Genomic DNA, 26,175 nt, shown 5'->3' on the forward strand with positions numbered 1-26,175 from the left:
TTACATTGTTCCGCCTTTGCAAAGTAAAAGCTATCAAAGGACAAATAGACATGTTTCCTCTTTTAGTCATTATACAAAAAACAAAAGAAGAAGCGTGATGGTCCGTTTTTATCACGTTTACAGTCCAGGAAAGCACATCACAGGCTGCCGCTGTCCAAAGAGCCCAAATACACATGAAGCATTCAAATCTCAAGTTTGCTTTAAAAAAAAAAGTCTACGGAGTCAATTTCTCATTTTTCCATGGCAGCTCAACATTTGATTGTGAAAAATAAAGCAAACAAAGCGAGATAAGGCAACATGTCTCCAGCTGCTTCAACACAATGTGTAAACTGATGTTTCATTCTAACTTTAAAAGAAAGAATAGATTCTAAATAACAAATTTCGTTGGAATGGACATTGTGAGCAGTGTGAGAGGCGTCATGCACTCCTTCACTCATTCATTTACTCACTCAGTCACTGCTTTCTGTCTGTCTGACTGCAGCAACCTGTCCCATTCTGCAGATCAATACTGGATCGATACTATCAATGTCCCCAAAGGTCTGTGTGTGTTTGTCTTTGGTCTAGAAAAGTATATTTGAATCGGGAGATGAATGAATGCAGATAACAGCCCAATGACTTGAATGACGGGAGCCGTAGTCGCTCGCTTTCACAATAAAAAACAATACTGTATAGAAAATAAAATTTAAAAAAAATAGTGTTCAACTTTTGTAAAATAAAATCCTCCCCGCCGCTTGTTTTCTAACCCGCATGATACCTGATAATACTGCAGACATGCGGGCAAACCGGCTATTAGAAATATGATTTGTACCTTTTTAAATCTTCAAATTAGAAAAAAACTATTTAAATACACATTCTACAAAAGGTAATGCCTCCTCCAGCAACAACAGCAACAACAACAACAGCAACAACAACAACAACAACAATCAGCCTACATTCTTCATCACTCTCTCTGTTTGTTCTCACATCACATTGCACATCGCTGACTGACAGATACAAAGACACCGCCCGACACTTAGATAACAGACAGTATATACACACAAACCAAAACTGCTGGAGAAAGATGGAGAAGAAGCAGAAGAAGCCATCATCATAATAATAATAATATTAATAATAATAATAATAATAATAATAAAAAATACCTGGAAACTTCAGGGCGGCTTTCTGTGTGTGCTGCTCTTTTTGTTTTGCAGTTTAGTCTCTCCTCTTTTTGTACAGCAGGTAGTTTATAATAATATTTTTTACAATGCAAATGTTCATTGAAAATGTTCAACTTACAGTTCCAGTCTGTGGAGGGTTTTCACGCCTTCAGAGGGGCAATGGAGGGTAGATGGGGTGAGGTGAAGGGGTGAGGGAGATTTGAGTGTGAGGTTAGTGTATAAGCGGGTTGGAGGTCGACCCCTGGTTTTGATGTGTGAAATAGTCAGACAAACCCCCGGACAGTCCCGAGGAGAAGGCCGGCAGAGAGCTGGTCAGCGCCGGCCTCAGAGAGTCACAGGACAGCGCGGAGGAGGACGGAGCCTGCGGGGAGTTGGAGGCCGAAATCCGCGCGGCTTGCAAGGCGGCGCCGCTGCCTCCTCCCACGCCGCTCTGAGCGGCCATGGTGGACGGGTGCGGGACGTGGGGGAAAAAGTAACTCGTCTGCCCGGCGAGCAGGTTGACCGAGCACGGGTTGAGGGAGTACGTGGCCCCGGAGCAAGGCACGGACAGGCCGCAGGGCACCGCCGAGGCAGCCAGCGCCGCAGCCGTTAGGTGGTGTGTCGCGTAGGGGAGATCCCCGCCGACCAGACGGTCCATGCTCAGCCCGTTGGAGGACGGGAACGACGAGTGACTGTTGCTCATGTTTTGTGTGAGCATGGTGCTGTAGGACATAGGGTGGCTCGGGTAGCCCGAAGAGGTTCCGTTGTAGCCTAGAGCGCTCGTGGCACGCGGGTGATGCAGGGAGAGGAAGGGGGACATGGGCCAGTACAGGGAGCCGGCCCGGTCCATGAAGGTCAGCCCGGAGGTCAGCCTCGCGCCCCTCTTGAAGGCCAGCTTGGCCCGGGACGTGGTGGACCGCCGGCGCAGCTTCCCGGTGGTTCCGCCGATGAAGACGTCATCGCTGCTGGGGTCCAGCATCCAGTAGTTCCCCTTCCCAGGGTCGTCGTAGTGCCGCGGCACCTTGACAAAGCATTTGTTGAGGCTGAGGTTGTGGCGGATGGAGTTCTGCCAGCCCTGCTTGTTCTCCCGGTAGTACGGGAAGTTTTTCATGATAAACTCGTAAATGCCGTTGAGGGTGAGCCGCTTCTCCGGGCTCTGCCTGATAGCCATCATAATCAAAGCGTTATAACTAAAAGGAGGTTTTTCATACTTGCCGCTTTTTTTCTCTCCGTCTTTCCCCCCGGAGCTCGCGTCCCCATCTTTCCCCTCCTTTTTCTCCTCTTGTTTGTCCTTCTCCTCCGGGCAGCTCTCCTGGCTGGAGGAATCACTACTTTTAGACTCCGGTTTGCTGTCCTGCTGCGCGGCCGTCAGCTGAGACTTTTGCTCGGTCTCCTCGGCACCAGCGGGCCGGTGGTGTTGGTGGTGGTGGTGGTGGTTCTGATGGTGGTGCTGGTTCTGGTGGTTGTTGTTGTCGCTTTGCACTGCCTCAGGCACCAAACTGTTTATGCTGAACGACGATTTAGGAATCATTTTCGCCTCTTTGCGCTCTCCCATATCCAACATCACCGGGCAATGAGGGGGGAAATGACAGCGAAGGAAAGCGGAGAACACACAGCTGGGTTTCGATCTGTCCTGCCTTTGCCTGCGAACCGGGACGGGAAGGAGGGAAGGAAGGAAGGAAGGGGGGATAGATAGGAAGAAAGAAAGTATAGCCCAACAAACTATTTCATGTTCGGTTTAGGGAGAAAAAAGGAAACACACACACACGTACACACACATCGATAGGAGACGGATAGCTGCAATTAATTAGTGAGCCACAGTCACTAAAGCAACTCAAAAACATTGGTTGAACCTTTCCAGTCCTCAGCCAACCAGGGGAACATTAGTATTAAATATTAAGGCGTCCTCTGTGCGTTCAGCCAATCATGACACGAAGGGAATCACACACACACACACACACACACACACACACACACACACACACACACACAAGCTAATGCGAAGCACAGCACACTGCAAGAAGTGAACGCCACAAGAAACATGTGACGCCTCGTCGAGTCTTAAAAATGTATTTTAATCATAAATAAGTTTTAAAACACAACAACAGAGGTTAGATTTCTCTTATAATTCAAACATAAATCACTTGGGTTGAAAGTTTTGTTGGATTTGTCCATATTTATTTTGCAACTAGTGGCTCGGTTAGCGAGATTTCTTTTCTTTTCCCCCATCATCCGATTCAATGAAATTCATGTTGAAAATTAAAATATATTTTCAAACGTATTTGTGCGTTTCCCGTTAGCTCGTGAGCATTTTAATTCTTTGCTTTTGTAGAGAAAGTGAGAATGCTCTCCTCGCCCCGCGCAGACACGTCTTTCAGTAGCGAGAACACATTCACCCCCATCAACACTTCACCTAAACTCAGCCTGGAGCCACAGAAACACACGGTGCTCAGGAGAAAGAAGCCCTGCGCCGCTCCGACATGTTTCCGTCCCGACATGAAGGGGAAGCTAAACACAGGAGCGGAAGACACGGCGCGCGCGGACACCAGGAGAGGAAGCGGAGGTGATCGAGTGTCACGCGGGGGTCAAAGCTAAACACACAGCGGCTCCTCCGTGCGTAAAGTCTGCGTCAAAGCTGCGGCGGCCCGGAAACACGCCGCGTGTGTGATTCCTCATTTTTGCATCATTTTGTCCCAAACACGAAGTGAAAGCGCGCAGGGAATAGAGGGTCACAGGGTTTACAGAGGGTTTACTGATAGATCATCAAACCACAGGCGAAGAAGTTACTTCACTTTACTAAACACATCACAAATACAATGATTAAAGTCCTAGTTGTATCTATCTGGCAAAATCATCACTATTAGCTTTACTAATAGCTACTACTATTAGTATAACAATGGCGCTACTATTGCTGTTCTTCTCTGGCACTGTTAGTATCAGCAAGTGTTACTACGACCACTACTATTAATATTGAAATACTTCATACTAAACCAGTGCTGCTGCTCTGTAGTATTGATGTAAATTACAATTGTTTAAATTTATAACTACTGTTATAACTCTGTGTTACTATTACTACTACTATTTTGACATAAATACATTTTAAAAAACGTTATTTTTACTACTTCTATTTTATTATATCTTTTCATAATACTGGAAATATCACTGCAAATAACACGGTGCTCAGGTTTCAGGTTTCCACCAACAAAAATCCACATATTTATCAGTATATTACTTTAAGTTTGTATCAAAGTGAAACAAATACACAAAGATGTTAATAAAAGCTAGCGAAAAATAAGCATCTGAATAAACAAAACATTGAGCTTTTCTCAAAAATGCATCACAAAGCAAAGTATGTGGACATATTTTTCTGACTTGAATTCTGTGGGTTCTAGATTTTACAGTATATTTGGGGAAAGGGGACGCTTTCTCACCGGAAAACTATTCCCTCTAGAAAAAAATGTTTTGTTTATGTGACAATTTTCTGGAACGTTTCATCCTTTAGGCTTCCGGGTATTCCAAGTATTCACACCAGACTTAAATGATACTTAGAGAAATTCCAGAAATTCCTTTCTGGATGACGTATTTTGGAAAAAATCTTTAAAACCCATTTTCTAGATATTTTAAAATTCATTGTTAAGCTTTTCAAATTTTCCAAGATTTTTCGAAACTCTTACTTTGTGAAGTTATTTTAGGAATCATCAAGAAGCCAATACTACTTTCTATATTTTTTCGTAAAACGTTTAATATTAAAATGATCCCTTGCTGTATTTTCTAGAATCACAAAAAGCAGACAAACTGTGATCCAGCTGCACATAAAATCTTACAGCAAAAGAAAATACATTTTATTATCATATAAGGAAAAATAAATGAAACGAAAATAAAATAACATAAGACAAAATCCATAAGTGAGAGTAGAGCAGCGCTGTACAAATATAATCAAACACCACATTGACTTTGTTTGATCCTGTTTTACAATTGGAGGAAGTGGAGGAAACATTTCAGCTCAGCAGGTGTGAAAGAAACATCCGCGATATTTTCCCACCGGGAATCATTTAGTTTCAGAATGATTTTGAGATCTGCAATCATTAAGACCGAAACACAGCGTCTGAATCCACGGAACGCCGCCGGTCACGTTTTATCATCAGGAAATTTGTTTAATTATTTTCCTCTTTTTGATTTGATTCAAATTTTTACAAGCTTAACAAATTGTTTCCTCTTTCCGGCGCATTTAAGACACTTTCTGGAAAACTCCTGAATCCACTGAAATCCCGCTGCATTGAGAAATGGATGCTCTGGAAAATTCAAATCGAAATAAGACGTTCAGTGATCAGTACAGAAGCGTGATTCCTGCATGTCTCCTCAGCTCTGCACACACCGCACACTCACCGCACACCCGCATCTCTGAGTACACAGACGCGCACACCGCCTCCCGCACGGCAGCGACCACCGCACTGGCCTCATCTCCTCTACAGGTGAGTTTAGAATTTGTTATTTTTTGGGAGTTACCAAATCTTCTCTAGATATTGAACATTTTCAATTTGCGACAATGGAATGATTTTTACACAAAACCTGTGAACCCTGCGGGGTTTGCAAGACCAAACCACGGTGTGTTTGCGCGTTTTGATGAAGATGAAGATGTAGGTGTTTAGCTCTCATATTGGACATTGGAGATTCGTGATGAGGGAGATTCCGCTTCAGTGAAAAATCAATTTCCCCTTAAAATCATATCTTAATCAAGTCCATTCAGCCCGTTTCCACTCCTCATTCCAATCTTCTCTATATCGTTTTTTTTTTAAATATTCAAATTGCTTTTATAGATTTAGGTTCGCAGGTCACTCAAATCTACATGTGTCATAGATTAAAGAGATGCTGATGGTTAATGTTGTGCTGTGATACAACAGCAACAACAATAATACCATTTAATTTCAAAACATATACGAACAATTGTTTCTCCAATTGATTGACCGTGTGATTGATGCTTTTGTCTTCAACTGATGACGCCTGTTGACGTCACATCAGTTTCAGCAAGTTGTTTAGTGTTGTTGTTGTTGCTGTTGTTGTTGTGGTTGTTGTTTATATAGAAGCTGGAGCATGTGAGGAGGAATTTCAGAGCCGAGAGAGAGAGAGAGGGTTAGAATGGTTTCTTTAGAGGGTCCTGGGTCTTTAGGGGTCATTGAGGGTTTCATTCCTGTTTCCATCATCAGGTAAAGTTGAGTGGATGAGATGTTGAGGTGTGATGAACTCCTCCAGCTTATTCTCCTAAAATCACGAATGTGTTAACCAGCCTTATTACTTTGAGAACTAAACTGTTCTGTCAGTCAGTCAAACACAACCACTCACTGATTATCAATATCTATCAATAAAGCCAATCATGTCCAGAATGATGAGGTGGAGGAAAAGATAGGAAGATGAAGAAAACAGAGGTTGAAGAAAAAGGAGAGAAAGGGGGACTATGTGTTTGTATTTGTTTTCTTTTGAGAGCTCAGTCAGACAGAGACTCTTAGCAGGTTCCAGGCTTCCTTTGTGGCTTCCTTTGTGGCTCTCAGGTTCCAGGGCTACCTGCAGGGCTCCATGGGCTCCAGAGGGCTTGTTGGCTTATGGTTATTTGTGGGTTCACAATGTGGGTTCTGGAGCCCGCTGAGTTCTTTTCCAGGGGTTCCACAAAGGCTCTGTTGGTTCTCACGGAGGTTCTGCAGAGTATGAGGAGGTGAACTCTCTGGGTATACCAGAGGTTTTAAGGGGCTCCTTCAGGGGAATGAAGAGGGCTCTGGATACTACAGATGGAGACTATCAATACAATGTTCAATATGCTCCAAACAGTTATGCAGATTCCAGTGGTTCTTCAGGTGACTCGTGTGCCCTCACAGAGCCTCTGTGGTCCCCCCGTGTCTCTGTGTGACCTGCAGGCTGCTGCACGGAAGGATTAGAACAATTATGAGTAGATGGCGCCTTCCAGCGGCAGAAAGAGGAAACACGGGCTTGTTTATATAGATACAAAAACAGGACCAATGATGTTTATAAACAAATGAACAACAAACTCTAATGTTTAACTAATCTCACGATCTGTGCTTTAACATTTACAAAGTAAATACAACTCCGTTTATTTTACGAGATGCAAAATATAACTGACAGGTAAACATTCATCTGATGAAAATGATAATTACAGGAAGCAGATTTGAATATACATAAATGATAAAATAATTGAAATGCTTTAAAGCTTAATTTCTTTCTTTATTTGAAGTGGCAGAGGATTTTAAAGTTAAATCGGCGTGTAACACACACTGGAGCGCGCAGCATGTAATCATATCCCTGTGGGGTTTATCGTGTGTAAATATTAATGAGTTAAATATCAATTCTGAATCATATTCTTATATTTATTTCTGTCACGACTAAAGTCACTTCAGTAATGTTCTAAATGGCGTCAGTCTGCTGTGGATGCAGAGACGTCATTTAGAATATGAACTATAGGAACTATGGATGTTGATATTAAATCCATTTGTTGATAATTTTGTATTCATTTTGTTCCTAAAATCTATATTGAGATCAATAAATCAATCACAAATTTTACAAAAAATAATCGCATTAGATGTAGACGAAAAAAATCATTTATACATGTTTTATAGGACTTCATGTATTCATGTCATTGTGAGAAAAACAAGTAAAAAAAGCAAAACAAACTGTGACTTTTTACAAATCATTTTCAAATATGTATTTCTACATTAATTGTTATAAAAATGTCATTTGGTTTCAATTAGTCCTGTAATAAAAAATGATCCAGATGTTGTTTCTCTCTTAGCAGGGATCAAATCTGTAAAACAAGAAATATCTCCTCCATATAAATAAACTCTCCGGTGAGGCTGAACGGGAGAAATAAGGAAAAATAGATCTGCGCGTAAGGATATTTTCAAAATAAAAGCACACGTTCATGTATTTGTGTTGAGTTTATTGACGTGTGGATGAATGAAGCAGTTACAGACAGACAGGTAGAGAGTCAGACAGATAGACGCACGCACGCACGCACGCACACACACACACACACACACACACACACACGGACACGCGGACACGCAGACAGGCAGGTTCTTTCTTTGTTTCATGCTGACTGGTCTCTTTTCTCTCTGTTGGTTTTTGTGATTTTGTGAGCTGAATGTTGAAGTAGGAATTAGACGGAGCCCTGCAGGGACAGACTAATACAACAGGGAGAGAGGGGGTGTCGGGGGTGGGGGGTGGGCGAGAGAGATTTGGTTCTTTTTTTGTTTGTTGTTTTGTTCACAACAATGATCAACATAAATCCCATTGCTTTAATTCTCGGGGCTTAATGACAAAAAAATGAAAACTACAAGGAACGAATATAAAATAGAATACGGAGTTTGTGTTTTAATGTTATGGTTCAATGTTCTAAAGCAGTGCCGTTTAGAAAAACAAACAAGTCAACCAAAATCCTTTTCTCACTCTCTGCAGTATAAAATCCTTCCCTGTGGTGGCGCTGTGGGGTTAATGGTTCAATCGATGTCAAGCGCTGCTGATGGCCTTTTGACCCAGGCAGCCTGCTGGAGGCCGGCAGGCTCACAGCGACATCTTCTGGTTCATACCTGCACCTAGAAGCTCATCTGCTAGTCTACAGTGCTCACCAATATTTATGAAATTTACCTTTGATTTATTTACAGTAAAATATCAATACATTTAAAAGCATGTTGTATGAAATGAATAACACTAATATTCAATACAATTTTAATACACATTTTTATTTGAACAAATCTTTGTTTTTACTGCTTGAATATTTACAGTTTTATATTTTATGCAGATTTCAGGCCTTTATTATGTATATGATATTGTATGTAAAGGTTTGAATAACTAAAAACAGATCTTCCTAATCATAATGATATTCACAGTTCTAAAAGGAGAGAAATGATCTAACAGCATGTTAGCAGACCAAAGGCATGTTAGCAACGCTATGATCCAGATTTGGTTCATAACCTCATCAATTGTTTTCTGTCCCACCTCTCTCCGTGTTCTAACTGAAATCAGTGGATGACATATTGAGTTATCCAGCTAAAACACAAACAAACAAACACAGAAGAAAAGAAATGAAGAGGGAAGACGGCAAGATGTCAATACAGTTTATTAAATATAAAGTGCAGCTCAAATCAGGTTGTGTTCATCTTTGTTATTCTGCATCTAAAACGTATTTCTGTTGTGCTGCTCAATTTTAAATGTCTAACATGAATGACGTCGTAAATCAACAAAACTTCTAATATTCTAACACACTGTGGTCCAAGGAATTCATTCACATCCTGAGCTTTGATTGATAAGTAGTAAGCCCTGGAGTGAGCAGCTCTGTCGTTTGAGTGGAATGCACTTCCTGATTGGAGTGACTGTAGCTGGAGGGACATGAGGATCTGTGGGTCGGACAAGAATGAGAAACGAGCCCCACATGCAGTGGTTATGCACTGGCTGGCTACTAACCATGATTGATTGAACCCTCTGATTTAGAGCGTTCTATGATGACAGCTTCTACTTTTACTTGCCAATTAATTTTAAAAATGTTAGACGTAAAATTTCTGATTGTAGTTGGGCGCTGCCAGCTAACTCTAGCCTGGCAAACTTCAATAGCAACATCAGTGTTCACAAGACATCTATCAATCATCACGTCTGTTTCAGAAGATGACACAAGAGCAGAGTTGAAGAAATAAAAATGTCTCTTTTGTTTCCACGTCAAAGGTTCTACCTTGACTTGTTAATATTACAACTGATAGTACTACTTAGACTTTTGCCCAATGTTTGGGATGAACCATAATTTGAAATTAGAAATCCTATATGACTTACGACTTAACCAGCCTTTGTACATCAATTTATCAGTAGCAGATTCATGCCCGTGATTGATTCATTTCAGAAAATGATTGATAAACATAAAGTTGTGGCCTATACAGGTTCAGTGTGATATTTCATGTAATAGTGACGACCATCATACAGCAAATTTGATTACAATTTGGATTATGAATAAAAGTAAGAACTCCTGATTTCTATCTGATTGGTTTTTGATTTCATAGACTGAAAGCTGAAGATGAATCTGAAGATGTTTGGATTTGTTGCTCATTAATACACTTCAATAGATGGAGTCAATTTCCAAAACTCTTTGAATAACAAATCATTTGACAAAATTCCCCTTTGCACAATACAAAAGTATGAAGCATCATCTCTGAAAAAAATGTTTTTGCCTTTCATCCCTGCAATGAGACAAATTAATCAATCATCTTGCATGAATAAGTGTCACTTTTCAGTGAAGGAAATTAAATTTTCCTCAACATTACTTCAAACAGTTTTAGCTAAGTGTGAAGTGATATAAACACGATTAACATCCAACAGTAAGTGTGTTTTGTAAATGTTGGCCAGGGGTCCCTCATGTTGTGAAATCAGATCTGGGCTACATGGGATTTATATATATAGGCATGTTTTGGATCAAATAGATGATACTTTCTCAATATACACAACTCCCTTGTTGTTACCCCGCTAGTTGGAAGCTCTTGTACTTCACAAGGGCCTTCTTATGCTCTCTCCATAATGGACAGGTTGTTCCTGGGGCCTCATATGATTTGTAGTAAATGTGGACGATGTCTGTGGCCTTATGCCCATGTCAATCAGCCATATCTGTCATATTTAAGTGATATGTCCCAGCACTAAGATCATCCGATAATATTAGTCCTGTGCAAAATTACATCGAAATAAATTTGGGAGAGGCTTATAATTTTTTTAATTCTTCCCCAGTCGACAACTGTGGAGTCTGCCGTAGGTAATCCAGCGTTCCTTTTTGCTGAATGAGAGTTTGGATTCATATCTGGGTGGGATTTTGTCTGTATATCTGAGTGATTTACAGAATTTGTTTATCTCTTCTGAATGGTGACCAAATCCAGATGTTAGGAGTAATTCCTAACTCATGTTAGGTCTCTAGGTAATCCTAGCTCCATGTGAATTTTTACACTTTACACTGCGTTTCAACTGCGGGAGCCTCGTCTAATTTGAATTACCCGATGTTAAAGCCTCCACCAATAAGCCTATGTTATGTTCGAAACTCAGTATTTACAACTTAATAGCTTAGAGCAGATGTGTCAGATGCTCCATTTGGCTTCCAAAATAGAATGACCTGATAGCTAATCAAATTCTACCTTTTGTTGAAAAACCTGAAAACACGACTTTTTGCCTTGTCTTTGCTCGTGGCGTCATCTCTTGGTGACAGCGATTCAGTGGGAAGATCTTGGGTGTTTTGGGGTGGAGGAGGTGATGATGCTGAAGGATAGTCCTGGCCTTGCGTGTCTGTAAAGAAATATATAATAATAAATAGGGACATGTTCCCTGAAGTGTGGATTAAAAGCCACATCATGAAGCCTTATGATATAGTCTAGTATGCTGAGATATGGGGCTCATTCATAAAGCACAGTACCAGATTGATCATGTTGTTAAGGGAAATTGTGGCGCCCAAACATGTTCCCTCATTCTTAAATGTTACCGCTCTTTACATTACTGCCGTATTTGCTAATTCACATGCAGGAAGCTACTCATACAACACACCATCATGCAAACATTAGAGGAGATAAAGAGTACAGCTCATTAGCATCATGGTCATGATCTGTAAGTGACGTGGTACATCCCTTACAAAAGTAGTAGTGATGTTACACAGGTGCACTAATACATGTCAGAGGTGGTTTATGAATGAGCTTCAATTATGGTGGTGCATATTCAGTGAGTGTGCCACTGTGAATCAGCCCATGGTCTCAAGGTGATATAGATATAGTTGACAGTCTTTTCTTTGACGATGTAGTTTTTAATATTGAGGTATAGTCTTGTAGGATGATATACAATCTTAAGTGTAATTTCCATTAATATTTGATGTAAAGCTCTGTTTTATTTGTTTGTTTCGTAGGTGTGTCTTGTGGCGTCTCACCAGTGTACCCATCCTCCCCAACCTTAGGGTAGCGGTGTCTGTTGTAGTAAGTGTGTGGGGGTTTAGGAGGAGGTTGGCCCTCTGTTGAGGTCTGTCTCTCAAAGCCAATCGTCCTGTCCAAGGGTTTAGGTGGGGTCAAATCTTCTGGAGCTTCTTCAAGCTTCTTCACTGATGAAGCTCTCCTACACACAACATACCAACAACATGAGTAAAGCAAAAACACTGTTTGTATATGTGTTTCTTATTTCTATTCTGATATAAACCAGAAGTGCAGGGGGTGTCAGCCCTCTTTTCATCCAGAGAGATCTTGACTTGTTATTGCAGGCACAGGTGTGACAGTTCCAGGGTTATGTTATGTATAGTGACTTGCCCACAGAGCTAAATAGAACAGAGACACAATAATGTGAATTCCACTCGTTTCCCAACCGAGAAGACAAAATGTCTTAAAATAGTCTATTTGGAATGTGGTCATTGTTTACTTTAATGCTTATGTTACTGTTACTCCTACTATTGCCCTGTAGAGGGCAGTCAAACATGGTGACATGTTTTGCCTCTGGGATTGCCAGGATCATCTGGAGAACAAGCACCTGCTTTTGCTCTTCCCAAATCCTGGCTGATGGGAAAAGCATCGGCACTGTCATTGATAGACATGGTGATCAAATTAAAATGTGAACAAACCAACACAAAAGTGCAACTATGGTCCTATTGTGAGAAGAAATATATATCCACAAATAGAAAATGTGATCATTCTTATCTGAGGAGAGAGAAACAGACTGACAGACCAGTGGATGGAGAAAATGCAGTTGTTTCCATTCTATGGACTTATTCTGGATAATCATTTCATTTGATTCTCCAATTACATAATAATAATAGTAATACTATAATGTGTATCATGTTAGTATATATGTGTAAGATTCCTCAATTCTCTCATAGAAGTGTGTCTGTATGCTCCCCCTAACAAAAAGCCCACACACAAAACCTGTGGGAAGTGACATTGATACATGATAAGATGACCAGAGCATTACTAATCTATAAACAACAAAATCTCCAGTTAACAGTAATATTTCTGTTGTGTGCATGTCTCTGTTTATCATCATAGAGATGTAATGAAAAAGACCTGAATCCTGGACACACATGTGTTTCCACCCCACACACATAATTCACCTTATGCTTTCTACTAATTTAAGATTAATATCACTAGTCATACTTGTTTTACTATTATTGTTGTGGTTGCTGTGCCTCTCTGTGTATTTTCCTCTCTCCCTTTCCCTCTCTCCTTTCTCTCTCAACCCAACCGGTCAAGGCAGATGGCTGCCCACCTAGAGCCCGGTTCTTCCTGAGGTGTCTTCCCCTTAAAATGGAGTTTTTCCTTGCCGCTGTCACCTGCGCCTGCTAATGGGGAAATGTTGGGGCTCTTGAAATGCTCTTTGGGAAAAGTGTGTTGAGATTGATTTTATTGTTTGGTTTTATTGTGATTTGGCACAATATAATAAAGTTGAATTGAATTGAGGGACGCTGTAGTCCTCAGGTAGGTTTGCTGTCTCAATACAATACAGTGCAACTTTGTAATCAATGCAGATTTACACAATTATCTCACCTCTGAACAGGGTCCAACATCTTGAAAGCTGCAGCACAGCTTCCTTTTTTCAGATATGAACCTTTAATGTTTTCATTGTTTGTTAAATTAATTGAGAGACAACTAAAAAAAACACCTCATGTCACAGCCTTAAGATGTAGGTGTTTACTCTGCCCACAGGACAATAGGTGAGTTATCATGACAAGATCCATATCAACAAAGGGGACTTGAGCATTCCAAACTGCTAACAGCAACACCAGAGATGACTGATTGGAGGATCTGCAGGGGATGATGTAATTTAAATTACAACTGATGACTATATAATACAACATGCAGCAGCCTCAGTACCCAGTCTGCTAACTCTTTCAATAATACTTTGCAACTGATGAAGTGTCAGTTGTCCCTGATTTCATCACCAGGAGAGTGGAAGTGGCTCCTCACCCTGCGTCGTCAGAGTCACTGCTGTCAGATTTGTTGCAGCTCTGGAGTGTCTTCACCCACACCAGTTGCAGGTCTCTGCTGGACGCAGCAAACATGTACTGAGTGCCGTCCTCTAGTCTGAGAGCACACAGAGAATGCATTTACATTCACATACAGAACAGAAGAGTTTTAAAATCACCTATTTGGTTTTTGTCAGCAGATCGTGACAAAGACCCAGGACAGTTGAGCAGCTAGAATCAGAATCAGACAATAATGCGATAACATTCTCCATGAACTGCTCTCCTCATTTCCGAGACTTTAGGGGCTGATGTTAAAAGAAGAGGTGATGCTACACCGTGGTAAACACAGCCCTGTCCCAACTCTTTTGAGACTTGCAATTGGTACATTTTCTCAGTTTAAACATTCAATATGTTTTCTATGTTCTATTGTGAATAAACACGGTTTTATGAATTGGGGTTTTTGGAATTGGGGTTGTAACATGTCAACCTGTCTTCCATCTGTTACTGATGATGTAAACTTTCCCGTCTAGTGGTCTGTGTATTAAAATATGTCACTGAAGTTCCGATTTATTTTTTTTTAGGATTTTCATGACCATACAAACCCCTACTGCAATTACTGATGTGGAGGCAGGTCAAGAGCAATGCATCATACATGTTTCCGGTTTTACACTGATTAAAGGCAATGCAACCCGGTATGAAATGTATGAAATCATCATGCCTGAAACAAACTTTTGTTTTCCTGCTCAAGTCACTTTCAAATGCAGTCTGCAGTGAAAACAGTCAAAATCTACAAGACAAATCAACAATAAGGATACCTTGTAGAAATGCGCTGCTCAGTTAACTTTAAATCTCTCAGTGGAGTTACTGCATATGGTTTGTTGCAATGTTCAATATAGATATGACATGTGTATATAATATCATTTGTCAACTGAATTTTGGGCAAATTAGTTTTTTAATGCAGGAATTAACTGTAAATGACTAAATCTAAGTCCCAGCCTCTGACTATGTAGTTACTATGTGACGTATATGATACAGCATTAAGTATGGAAGAAATGCAACTTTAAGCAGAAAGCAAACGTTGTAGTAAATGAATCAAAGCTCATTTTGCAGTGCAGCAGCTCACATCAGTTTGAAAGTGTTTTCCTTCCTCTGGTAGTCAGGATTCTCTCTGCAAACAGCACCCAAAATGTTGACAGAAGGCCATCTAGTGGTCCTCTATTGTAACACAAGACAGAAATATAAAATTAGGTGATGACCATTTTTCACCAAAAGTCATCAATGACGCAAAATAATAAAAACATATCAATTCCCTAAGGATGTATTTTTTGTTTGTTTGTTTTGGCTACATGGATGAAATAATCCATAATCCCAAATACTCTCAACAATAGGATTGGTTGTCATGAAATTTGGCACAGTCATTGATTATTGACACATGATTTATCGTATCGTGACATTGGTGACAAAAACAAAAAAACACGTTAAGTACACAGCATCATAAAAGAAGCGCTGGGCTAACTTAAGCTTAAGCTTGTTTGGCAAGTTGGAACATTCCAGGGATATATGGTGTTCATTGTTGAGGTATGGTATGTGTGTGTGTGAGAGAGAAGCTACTTTACATGAAGTTCTTAGTTTAGTTCAATTCAAATATTGTGTTTTTCACTGTGTTTTCAGTTTTTCCATGTGCCGAACTCATTATAGCACAACACAGTTCTATATGGGATTCCACAGGCTTTATGTCTTCGTGCTTTTAAAGAAAAAGCTACTTGGATTTATAAGGTTCCATTTAAATCAGTATAGATCTGATTAGCGAACCCTAAATATCTTCAGGATGTTGCAACTTACAATGAAAAACAATTTCAGTGTACATTTAAGTTAAAGTTAAATCAAGTATCATCTAGCATCACTTATAGCTAATAATGTAAACTTTATGCCACAACACAGTAAATAAATCAATACAAATCCCTGTCAGCCTCAAGATACCAAAGAGCATGTTAATGTGAAAGCATTGAACTGAAAACACTGCTGAACATGATCTGATTATGATGCAAGTACAGTTTCAAGAGAAGCACTACCGAACTGTGTCAGTGTCTGCTCCACATAAAGTCTGTGTTTCATACCGCAGCTTTGTCTTTAAACAGGCTGAGCATGTCTCCTTCCAGAACAGCATAGACCTCCTCCCAATGCTCCAGACCCTGTCCATCAACAGACAAGAGGGACAACCATCAAAAAGGAGTGGAAAAGTGAATGCCATCTTTGTGTTTCCTGTTTGTCCTTTTCCTTAGTTTAATTTCAGATAAATATATCTTATAAAAAAACTCATAGGGGACTTTATCTTAATTGACACGTCAGCTTAATCATTTTGGAAAACGTTACTACCAATTAACAGGATTTTAACCAACTTAAGTAAAAGCTAGAATCTGTAAATCAAATGCTCCTAAGAACTCCACAGAGGCTAAACAAGCCAAAATTGCTCTTGCGCTAGTAAAATACCAAAACAGCAAAACAATCGTGGTGTAAATATAGCTGATGTTTCAAATTGGTTCAGAAGAGTGGACGGAAATATGAAATACTGTATATAAAAAACATACCTCCAAAACTGCCTGTATCTGACCCTCAATTCATATTAGCTCTAAACCCACCCATCCACCATGTTTTGTAAAAATTGGTTCAGTATGTTTGGAGTAATACTGACTTAGAAGAACTTATACATGGGCACCAACAAAAACACAACCTCCTTGGTGGAAACAACAAAAAGTTCACTCCACCACCAAAACCCAGAACACAGGATGGACTAATGAACTACATTGTTTATTTTTTTGATTAATTTCATGAGTGATTACTGGAAAACTTCAATTTCCACCAACCTATTTTTGAAAATAATAATTCAGTTCTAGCTTTAACAGTATTGATTGTTCTGTCTGACTGGATGAGATCTCCTACCTTGTTTCCTGCTTGTTTCAGTTTGATCTCCACCATCCCGTCCATTCTGAATGGCTGCACCATTGACACCTAAAAAAATCAACAAGTTGTTGACTGTTTCCGTGCATTTGGCTACTATGACAGGTAGGACAGACCATTATGACTTCCAAGGATAACGAGAGACTTGCAGAGGGGCAATTAGTGATTACCTGCAACACTCTATGTGACCTTTGTATATCTACGGTACATGGGGCCAAACAGGAAGGGAGTAAAGTGAGCGCTTGGGCCAGAGGTACTTGTAGGCTGGTGTGTGCGGCAGTGTGCACCCCTGGTCCTGAGCTCAACTGCAACTAACATTCCAAAATAAATAATAATAGCTGCTAGCTTTTATGCTGCCTCACTGCACTTTCAATCAGACCCACATGGGTCAGTTGAGAAGATCAAACAACTCATCTGAGTAAAGGCCTGAATTTACTTAAAAAAGGTCATGGACAGATCCTTATCTGCAGGTTGTGCAGTCACTTTTGAGTATACTACATTTTGATGTCTGCTTGTTTACTGTCCTTGGCAGACGAGTACAGTAAACATCCACCGACTTCACCAGATGGTATTCATAACACACAGACCCTTGCAAGCCCTCATCATGTATTCCATTTGTGTAAAGACATTAATTGATATTTAGAGATACTGTATGTACTGTAGCCACTGGCTGATTACACGATTATTGTCGAAACCGCAAATAATTGGTGGCATTTTCATAGCCTAATTATCAGTTGTTCATAAAGCTTTAGAAGTTTTAAGGGTTGGGTTACAGTTTTGTCTTCTGGATGCCCTCACTAGCAATCACTGAAACACAGCAATGCACAACATAGCTACATGTCTGTCGGTAGCCATGGGTACCAGTGCTTCCTGCTTCCGCTGAAGAGTTGCAACTGCGTTCCCCAGTTCATGCTGTGTTTATACCCTCTCCCGTGATGAGGAGTGCCCTAAATAGCCCGCAACACTTAGCACATCCTGGGTCCCCGTCGTTTATAGCCATAATTTACACTTTTCAGAAGATAATCAAGTGGTATTACAATTACGTCTGTAGGAATTGTGATGATGACAAACAGGTTTTACCTCTAGTGAAGAGTTGGGGACACTGGTTTCTTCCTCTGGTTGATCTTCTAAGTGCCTCAGTATCTGTGGGGGGGTTTTGGGCAGCTCTGTCATTGGAGGAGTGGAGTCAGATTCAGACTCCTCCCTGACAGAAGCAACAACTGGGGAGTCAGGTGATATAACCGATTTTAGTGCAGGTGAGGCCGGAGAATCAGGAATATCAGGGTGTTCTTTGGACATGGATGTCTGTGATTCACTATTAGGAATCTGTTTTCTAAAGGATGGAAGTGGTAATTCAGAAGGAGTTCTTCTTTCTGCAACTGGTGAAGGTGGAGGTTCAGTGGGAGCAACAAGTTTTTTGATTATTGGAGGTGAGTCTGGCAAGAAAACTGGATCCTCTGATTGAACTGGATCCTCATAGGAATGTCCTAACTGCTGCTGTTTTGAGGAAAGCCTTGGTTTTGGTGCAATGGGAGGTTTGACACTGGTTTGATGAAGATGAGGGTCTTCGTTCAGAACCCTGTATGATGAGGAGGAGGGTGTAGGGGATCGGGGAGATGTAAAAGAACAAGGTGGAGGGAATTCAGCATGTTTGGAGCTGGGAGTAAATGGGAGATTGACAGCTTCTACTTCTTCTTCCGTGTTCCATGTGTAAGCCTTCTTGCTAGCACTGACAGATCTGCTACAGTCTGATTCAGGGCTAGCAGGAGGACTAGTGAAGGAGGTGAAACCGCTATTCATCCTGTCTGTTTTCTTGTCTTTCATGACCTGTCTGAAATTTCTGTCTGTCTGTCTGCCACTGCTAACTTGGCGGACATTTGCTCTAGAGGAAGAGATTTGCAGAGTCTTCAGATCTGAAGGCTTTTTCTTAAGGGAAGAAACTCTTGCTGGAGGCTTCCTGTCCAGAAACTCCTTGTCATCGTTTCTAAGAAGACCCAGTCTCTTCTCCCTCTGGGAATATAAACAAATAAATGTTTGATGCATGCGGTTACCTCTAAAATGTTACATTTCTTCAGTTATTCTGATGTACTAAAAACCTACCAGGGTTATCCTCTTCTGCAGTGCGATAAAGCGCTCATTCTGGACCTGGATCATGGCCTCCAAGTCCTCCTGCTTCTTCAGCAGTTCCATAACATCAGACACAGAGTCCTGCCAAAGAACAACAAAAAACAGGTTTTACTAGTTACGGGGAAAATGTGGATTTAATTGTGGAGACATTTCCTCATGTACACAGATGCTGAAACTTCCCCCATAGTCTTCAATATATTCTAGACCTAACCCATAGTTGACTGTGCTATACCAATCTCCTTTTCTGAACACATTTTGATTGGATCTCTGTTAAAGTTAAAAAAATGTATACACAGTCCACACAGTGGGGACACAATCATGACATCAGATGCACACACGTCAAGATCACTGCCAGCTAGCTCTAGTCTGCCAAACTTGAGCAAAATCACTAATTGGGTAACAATATTCACAAGACAAAGTCTCATTGAGCTCATTCAAAATGCATACTGATGAGTGTAGACAGGGGTTAGGGGTAACCAGATATTGTCGTAGTCCAGACCTACCCCGTAGTTCTCTGCAGTCAGTGTGCTCTCATAGGAGCTGAGCCAGCGCTCTGCCTGCTCCAGCTCCCTCTGTAGGAGTGCAATCTCCAGCTCCTCCTGGTACAGCATCCTGGTTTCCTCCCAAACCTTCTCCACCCGCAGCTCCAACTCCCCCAACTCATAGACATGGTCTTCCACCTGCGAAAGGAAGACGAGTAATAGATTATGAGGTTATTGTCAAGCAAGTTCACATTACATGTATTATTTCCCCCAATAACACCTTTTATCTGACACTGGTGTGGCACGCACTTCGGCCAAATTCCATTCAAGATTTAATCTTTTCAGGTTTTCTTGATTAGTAAAAACCCACACAAACCACAAGCATAAAATAATAATGAAATAATAATAAAAATGTTACAGTACTGTGGGTGGGACCCTGGGCACTTTCATTGTCCTAGTGGAAAATGTACCTTTTCTACACTACAAAAATGGACAAATACACATACAACCACAATAAAATACAACAAAATCCACTCATCAATAGCACCCAACCAGCTGCATCATCAACATATGAAAATAGACACATACAATAATACTGCAATGAACAGCAGGAATAATACAATCAGAGGAGTGGACAGGAGTACAAAAGAGTGTTGTGAACCACATAAGATTCTGTATATATTTCCCACTAAACTACATATCACTCACTAATAATCTAGCATAGACTGGACTACACTTATATCAAGCATTCTATCATCTTTTTGAGTTTGTTTCATTGGTTTACCTGCATTTGAGTCCACATCTGTTGGGACCAACAGTGGTGCAAAACAAACTACTTCTACAGTGTATAGCAGTCAATTGTTTGTAGAATAAAACCTCTTGCATTTGAAGAGGAGGGTCATGTTATACAATGCATATTTTACCACTCATGATCGATAAATATTATATCAATGAAAATGTTATGTGGGATTGGAAAAATTTTCGACTTTTTCCCCTGTCAATCTTAACTCAATCTGCTCCTGCTTCTGCTTTGTGTTTTCTTTTATTTTTGCAATTCAAATTAAAAACTTAATTTAATTTAACTTCAAGAATAATTAAAAATGAAGTGACAAATGTCTTGATAAAGAAATGGACACAACTTGCATTTCTTGAACGAAAGCTGGAAAAAAAGTTTAACTTGGCCCAATTGTATTAATATTTTCACTCATAGTAATAGTTGAACAAAAAAGTTTATAGGAGAATGAATACTGAGAACAGTGTGGATCTGTTCTATGATCTTATAATCAAACCATTTTAATAAGCTGTCGTTTGCAGTGATTCCCCCCCCCCCCCCTGCTAAATTTCATAAATTACAGACAGAGCTATGATGGGAGATCTGTTGGGTAGAACAGGGTGCCCCTATAGTTTGATCAATGTCTAAGGTTGTTTACAGCGTTGTTGGAGATAAATAGTTGTATTCAGTGTCAAAGTGAAACTAGTGAGGCCTCATTATCACACTTACAAACTTACGAACTGCTAGTTTGATCCGTGTGTATATTATTTATTTATCTTTATCATCATTATTATTTTACTTTTTAAAATAACAAACAGTAGGGAAGAGAGACAGAGAGTAAGAGAGAGAGAGAAAGGAGAACTGAAACCCTGAAGAGAGCTAGGCTATGTAATGTTCAAGTTAAGTAAGACAGTAAGGTGATAAAATTATCGACCATGACCATGCTTTCAACCATGGTCATGATTATGCTGTAACACATGATCACAAATGATAAAAGGGTCTGGTCAAATCCATTTGGACCTGGCACAATTAGACTGAAGGTCCTAGGTTGGACTTCTAGGAAGCAGGTGGATCCATAAAGACATGTGAAAACCAGATTTCAGTGTGCTCTTACTGACACTCCCCATCCTAGTAAACATTTTGTAGTTACTCATCATTTCTGTCTTACCTCTCGGGACATGAAGTTGCCTTCCTCTATAAGTCGCCTCGCTTCATCTTTCACAGCCTGTGATTTGCTGAGCTGTTTGTCAATCTGAATGCGGTACTCCTCATGTTTTTTGATTAACTGCTCCAAGTCGGTTCCGTCCCCACCCAGCGCTTCCCCTCGCAGCAGGGATAGCACCTCCCTTAACCAGGCCCTGAGATACAAATGTATTTAATTGGGGCTCAATATTAGGTTACATTCTAATGGTTTTTTTTTCTTTATCTATTTCATTCACATTTTTGACATTTGATTTACAATTATTAATTTTATATCATTGTGTTAATAGATAATGAAATACTACTCAAACATACATGAGTTCCGTCCAGTGGGATATAAACTCCTGCACAGCTTTAGCCTGGCCCAGTCTGACCCAGCGCTGACCTGCCTTGTCATGAAGGCTGGACCAGCAGGCCTCTACCTCCTCCAGTCTGTCAGTCAGAATGGTCCTGGCCTGGGGCTGGCGTCTACTCAGAGCTTTGACCTCCTCTCTGCTCTTGCTCACCTCCTTAGAGATCAGCACCAGGTCCCTCTGATAGAGCACATTTACACAAACTCAGTACACATCAAACCCTATTCTAGTCTATTATTCAAAAAGGCAAGAAATGGACAGAAATTCTGACAATTAAATGACAGAAATGGAAAGATATTCAGAAATGTGTCATTTGTGGAATAATGATTTGTTTTTGACATTGCAGTGTTTGAGGTAGAAAATAGAAATGAATGTTAGTTTGTCAAAGTGTGTCAAATATCATGCTATATAACATTAGATCATCATTATTGTTACATTTATTTGAGTTTCCACATTTTAAAGCCTTACACCTATTAACAGATAACTTCCTGCCTTTGAAACTGATCTCTGAGAGTGTGTTTCCTACTTCCAGAGCTTCATGCTGTCTGAGCAGAGTCTGGATGGCATGCAGGTCATGGTCCTGGTCCTCAGAGTCCAGCACAGCCTCCTTTTCAGCCATCCAGCCCTTTAGTTCATCCATGTCATGGTTAAACTGGTGGATCTCCTTTGCCAATTTTAGATTCTGTGGAAGACAGGGTGGATGTTTACCCAGAATTCCCCTGAGTTTCTGACATAAAGAAGGCTTTAAACCAGCTAGGGCTATGCACTGGTCAGGTCTTGTACCTGCTCTCTGTTCCTGATAGAGTTGCTGACATCTGCCCAGAGCTTGCTGAGAGCTTCGTCCCTCCTTCGGGCCTGACTGTCACTCTGTAGGCCATGACCCAGCTGCTGCACTGAGGTTAGTCGGCTCCGTCCCAAACTAGATACCTCTGACACCAGGACCTCCAGCTTCTTCTGAAGGACCTGAGCAAAGAGAACAAGGAGTAGAGGAAAGTGAAGAGTGTGATTTAAAGAAAGATTGAAGATTTCAAAGAGTCCTCATTTTGTGTAGTTTTTATTCACCTCGACATCCTCCAGATCTTGTCCAGAGTCCTCAGACTCTATCACAGTCTTCTTGAGTGTGAGCCATGAGTGAAGTTCTTTGGCCTCTCTCTCAAACGTGTAGAGGCGGAGCTGGTCTTCCAGAGTGACACGACGTGAGGCAGAGAGTCGAAGGAGAGCCTTGTAATGAACAAGTACATCTGTTAGCAATTGATTGACTTGGCTGTTGGGATGTTGGAGGTGCTGCAGAGAAGCTCCAGTCTCCTGCAGTCTCTCCACCGTCCTTCTCTGATTCTCCAGCTCCACATCCAGAGAGTCCAGCTTCCTCAGCAGACCCTCTGTTGACTCCTCACTCATCCCACTGTCCCTGGATTCAAGCCCCGACCGCTGTTCCTCCATCCACAGCTCCAGCTCCCGCACCTCAAAACATAAACAGATCGCTCAGCTTCAGGTCTTTAAACAATCTGGTGTGTGCATAGGGTGGAATGGGAAGTCATTGACATTATGCAAATGGCAATGATTGGATGTCTCTAGTGATAGGCAAAATTAATTTCATGAAGCTTCTCATTCCCAACTCGTACAATAGTGATAGTCTGATCACCTGCTGTCATTTTATGTATGCCCAATTCATGCCTCTCATTTCTCTTTCCAGATGCTGTGCACAAGGCACCCTGTGCATCTCAGGGGCAAGTCTGAAAATTACACTCACAGTAACGTGATGTTCAAGCAGTCATGAGAATCATTGCTGGTAGTCAAGTCAAGTAAATTTTATTTGTATGGGCTTTAGAGGCCCACAACATCAAGAAAATTCCCGACCCTGCCCAAAGCTCTCTCGGAGCTAAGTATAAGGATGTTCAAGAAAAAAAGGAAGAAACCTCAGGAGAGGGAATTCCAAGGGAGAGTCTCACTCCATGAATGGCTGAGTGTGCAATAGTAACTTCCAGTGGGATTATACAAAGGTATAAAAAAGCATGCAAATCAGTACACACAAACAGTCATGCATTAGGAAATAACATGCAAGGCAGAGACGAGGGAGAGACAGAGGGATGGTGAGAGAGAGAGAATGATATAAGCACATTGCGGCGCAGTCCTTTCTCCTGAGATGAGAATACTGGCAGGGTGGGAAGGAGGTGGCGAGGAGGGGTCTGACATGGATTCAATGAATTTAGAGCTTGCGGTAGTTACTAAGCAAGCTGACTAATAATTTTAGGGCCTATAATACAGCTAAAATAGGCATTTGACTTGCCTTTGTCCCAGATCAGTCCATCAAAGCGAAAGATAATGGCATGATGGAATGATCTGATGATGTGGGCAGAACAGGAAATATTTTCACACAAGTAGGGTCCTCTACCTAAAGTGGGTATCTTAGGTAAAAAATGTATGAAAATCACATTTATAAGCTAGATTTCGTGCACGCAATTGAATTAATTGTAATAGAGTTGAGACAGAGAGAGAGAGAGGAACCCTAAGAGAAGTACCTCAGTGAGAAAAGTGTGGATGCTCAGTGCCTCCTGCAAAAGCTTCCCCTTCCTGTCAGCCTCTGTCTTAAGCTGTTCATAGAGCCTCTTCAGTTCCTCCAGACGCTCCCGGATGTCATGAGAGGCAAAATGACGACGTCTGACCTTCAGGTATATTACAGGCAATGAAACAAATTGAACCTCCAGCATGATAGTTATAATATTACTATTATAAATGAATCCAACATGCCAAAAAGTAAATTTCAGGATGAAAAACTGAATATTCACCAGACTCTGTCCTGTCTCCCGTACTGCTTGGACCAACGGGGCACGGCTCGAGATCTCTTGAGTCAAAGCCTGAAGAATCAAGCATCCCATTCAAAAGTTTACCTGTTTTAAAACCTTGTCACATATTGTCCAGGGATACTTCATTAATGGGTCAGTGAATACCTGGTGTTTCTGGATTATCTGCTGGGTGCTGGTCAGTGAGTTCCCACAGTCCCTAGCGTTGACAGAGGGCAGTCTGTCACTCAGCCAGCTCTCCTCTTCCTCCAGGTCTCTGTAGAACTGGAACAGCAGCTGCCATGCCTCCACGGTCTCCCTGCGGGTTTGCAGGGGCTCCGACAGACTGTTATACCTGACAGAGGAACAGAGCAAGGACACCTACATAAACATCTAATAAATATCAACTGATGGTGTTCTGGTGCAACTGAACGTGCTGTTGTGTAGTCGATCCTGAAAACATTTAGATACACCTACGACCCGCCATAGCAGCGGAGCTGTGTAAAACTAAAATTTACCTTAATGTCTGAGCATTTTTATCACAATGTGCTGTGTGAGCATTTATTACTTGCATAACCCTAACCCTAATGTACATTATTTCTGATGCAGATAATGTAGATACAAATTATAAATGGGGATAAGATAATATTAGACCTGTGACGATGGCATTAGATAATATCAGACCTTGTGATTGTGTGAGCCACCCTGGTCTGGATCTCCTCAGCTAGGAAGTTTCCCTCAGAATGGAAGCTCTTTGCTGTGTCCAACAGACCCTGTTGGAAAAAAAGAACACGCAATAGCTAAATTGACAATCGCAAACAACATCCTCAGACAAACAGAGTAAGAGTAGATGGCAGAGATGTTCTGAACACAATACAGAATGGTAATATTATGTAATAATAATAATAATAATAATGTGAAAATAAAATGGCTTACATTATTTAAAAGAGTGCCCTCTTCTTTTTAGAAGGTTTTCATGATCAGTGGCAAAACCCACACAAACTTTATAGCTGATAATCCATAACTTGAAGTTAACCTTGACCCAAATTGTTACTAATTTCTCCAATATTAAAAGTGGTAATAATGTCTTACAGGGGAACAAACTTTTGAGAGGCACTGGGTAGAGAGTCTGGTACTATTAAATGGTTCAATAAATCCCCCCTGCAGAGCGCGGCAAGGCAAATTAATGAGGCGATACGTCTTCGTATCACAGCGAGAGAATGAGCGTCCTATTTTATCAGGTTTGACTGTCTGTTTCTCCAGGGACTCTTCGGCTTGTTTCTTTTTGTTTTTAACCGTGCTGCTTCACGGTTTGCTCTAATCAGACGGTCTGACACATGGGAGTCGTTACCTTGGCTAGCCGCTAGTTTAGCATTACAAGCCCAGTTGTGAGGGATTCAACTAATTATTTT

At 40.9% G+C, this 26,175-nt stretch overlaps 2 protein-coding genes across 2 annotated transcripts in view; both read right to left on the reverse strand.

Moving 5' to 3' along the window:
• Positions 1 to 1,368: 1,368 nt before the first annotated feature.
• foxg1a (forkhead box G1a) lies at positions 1,369 to 2,700 on the reverse strand. Its single transcript, XM_076166062.1, has one exon. It carries the CDS (start codon positions 2,698 to 2,700, stop codon positions 1,369 to 1,371), a length of 1,332 nt encoding a protein of 443 aa, XP_076022177.1.
• Positions 2,701 to 9,278: 6,578 nt separating this feature from the next.
• The window catches only part of sptbn5 (spectrin, beta, non-erythrocytic 5), a 60,897-nt gene continuing 44,000 nt past the window's right edge, over positions 9,279 to 26,175 (reverse strand). The window contains exons 61-78 of the mRNA XM_076166025.1: positions 25,448 to 25,536; positions 24,932 to 25,118; positions 24,770 to 24,838; positions 24,503 to 24,646; positions 23,046 to 23,444; positions 22,767 to 22,946; positions 22,510 to 22,665; positions 21,946 to 22,163; positions 21,599 to 21,788; positions 19,680 to 19,856; positions 19,150 to 19,257; positions 18,130 to 19,059; positions 17,032 to 17,100; positions 16,209 to 16,283; positions 15,215 to 15,306; positions 14,093 to 14,209; positions 12,076 to 12,257; positions 9,279 to 11,447 (exon numbers count right to left, since the gene is read on the reverse strand). Of these exons, the coding sequence (XP_076022140.1) occupies positions 11,296 to 11,447; positions 12,076 to 12,257; positions 14,093 to 14,209; positions 15,215 to 15,306; positions 16,209 to 16,283; positions 17,032 to 17,100; positions 18,130 to 19,059; positions 19,150 to 19,257; positions 19,680 to 19,856; positions 21,599 to 21,788; positions 21,946 to 22,163; positions 22,510 to 22,665; positions 22,767 to 22,946; positions 23,046 to 23,444; positions 24,503 to 24,646; positions 24,770 to 24,838; positions 24,932 to 25,118; positions 25,448 to 25,536 (3,534 nt within the window). The 3' untranslated portion in view covers positions 9,279 to 11,295. The remainder of the gene's footprint in view (positions 11,448 to 12,075; positions 12,258 to 14,092; positions 14,210 to 15,214; positions 15,307 to 16,208; positions 16,284 to 17,031; positions 17,101 to 18,129; positions 19,060 to 19,149; positions 19,258 to 19,679; positions 19,857 to 21,598; positions 21,789 to 21,945; positions 22,164 to 22,509; positions 22,666 to 22,766; positions 22,947 to 23,045; positions 23,445 to 24,502; positions 24,647 to 24,769; positions 24,839 to 24,931; positions 25,119 to 25,447; positions 25,537 to 26,175) is intronic.

This window comes from Genypterus blacodes, unplaced genomic scaffold (genome assembly GCF_046128005.1).
Source record: "Genypterus blacodes isolate CSIRO-AG114 ecotype Tasmania unplaced genomic scaffold, CSIRO-AGI_Gbla_v1 ptg000154l_1, whole genome shotgun sequence".
Classification (NCBI taxonomy): Eukaryota; Metazoa; Chordata; class Actinopteri; order Ophidiiformes; family Ophidiidae; genus Genypterus; species Genypterus blacodes.

Excerpts from the sequence above, each read along its gene's own strand:
- foxg1a (XM_076166062.1), bottom strand. The coding sequence starts at position 2,700 with ATGTTGGATATGGGAGAGCGCAAAGAGGCGAAAATGATTCCTAAATCG.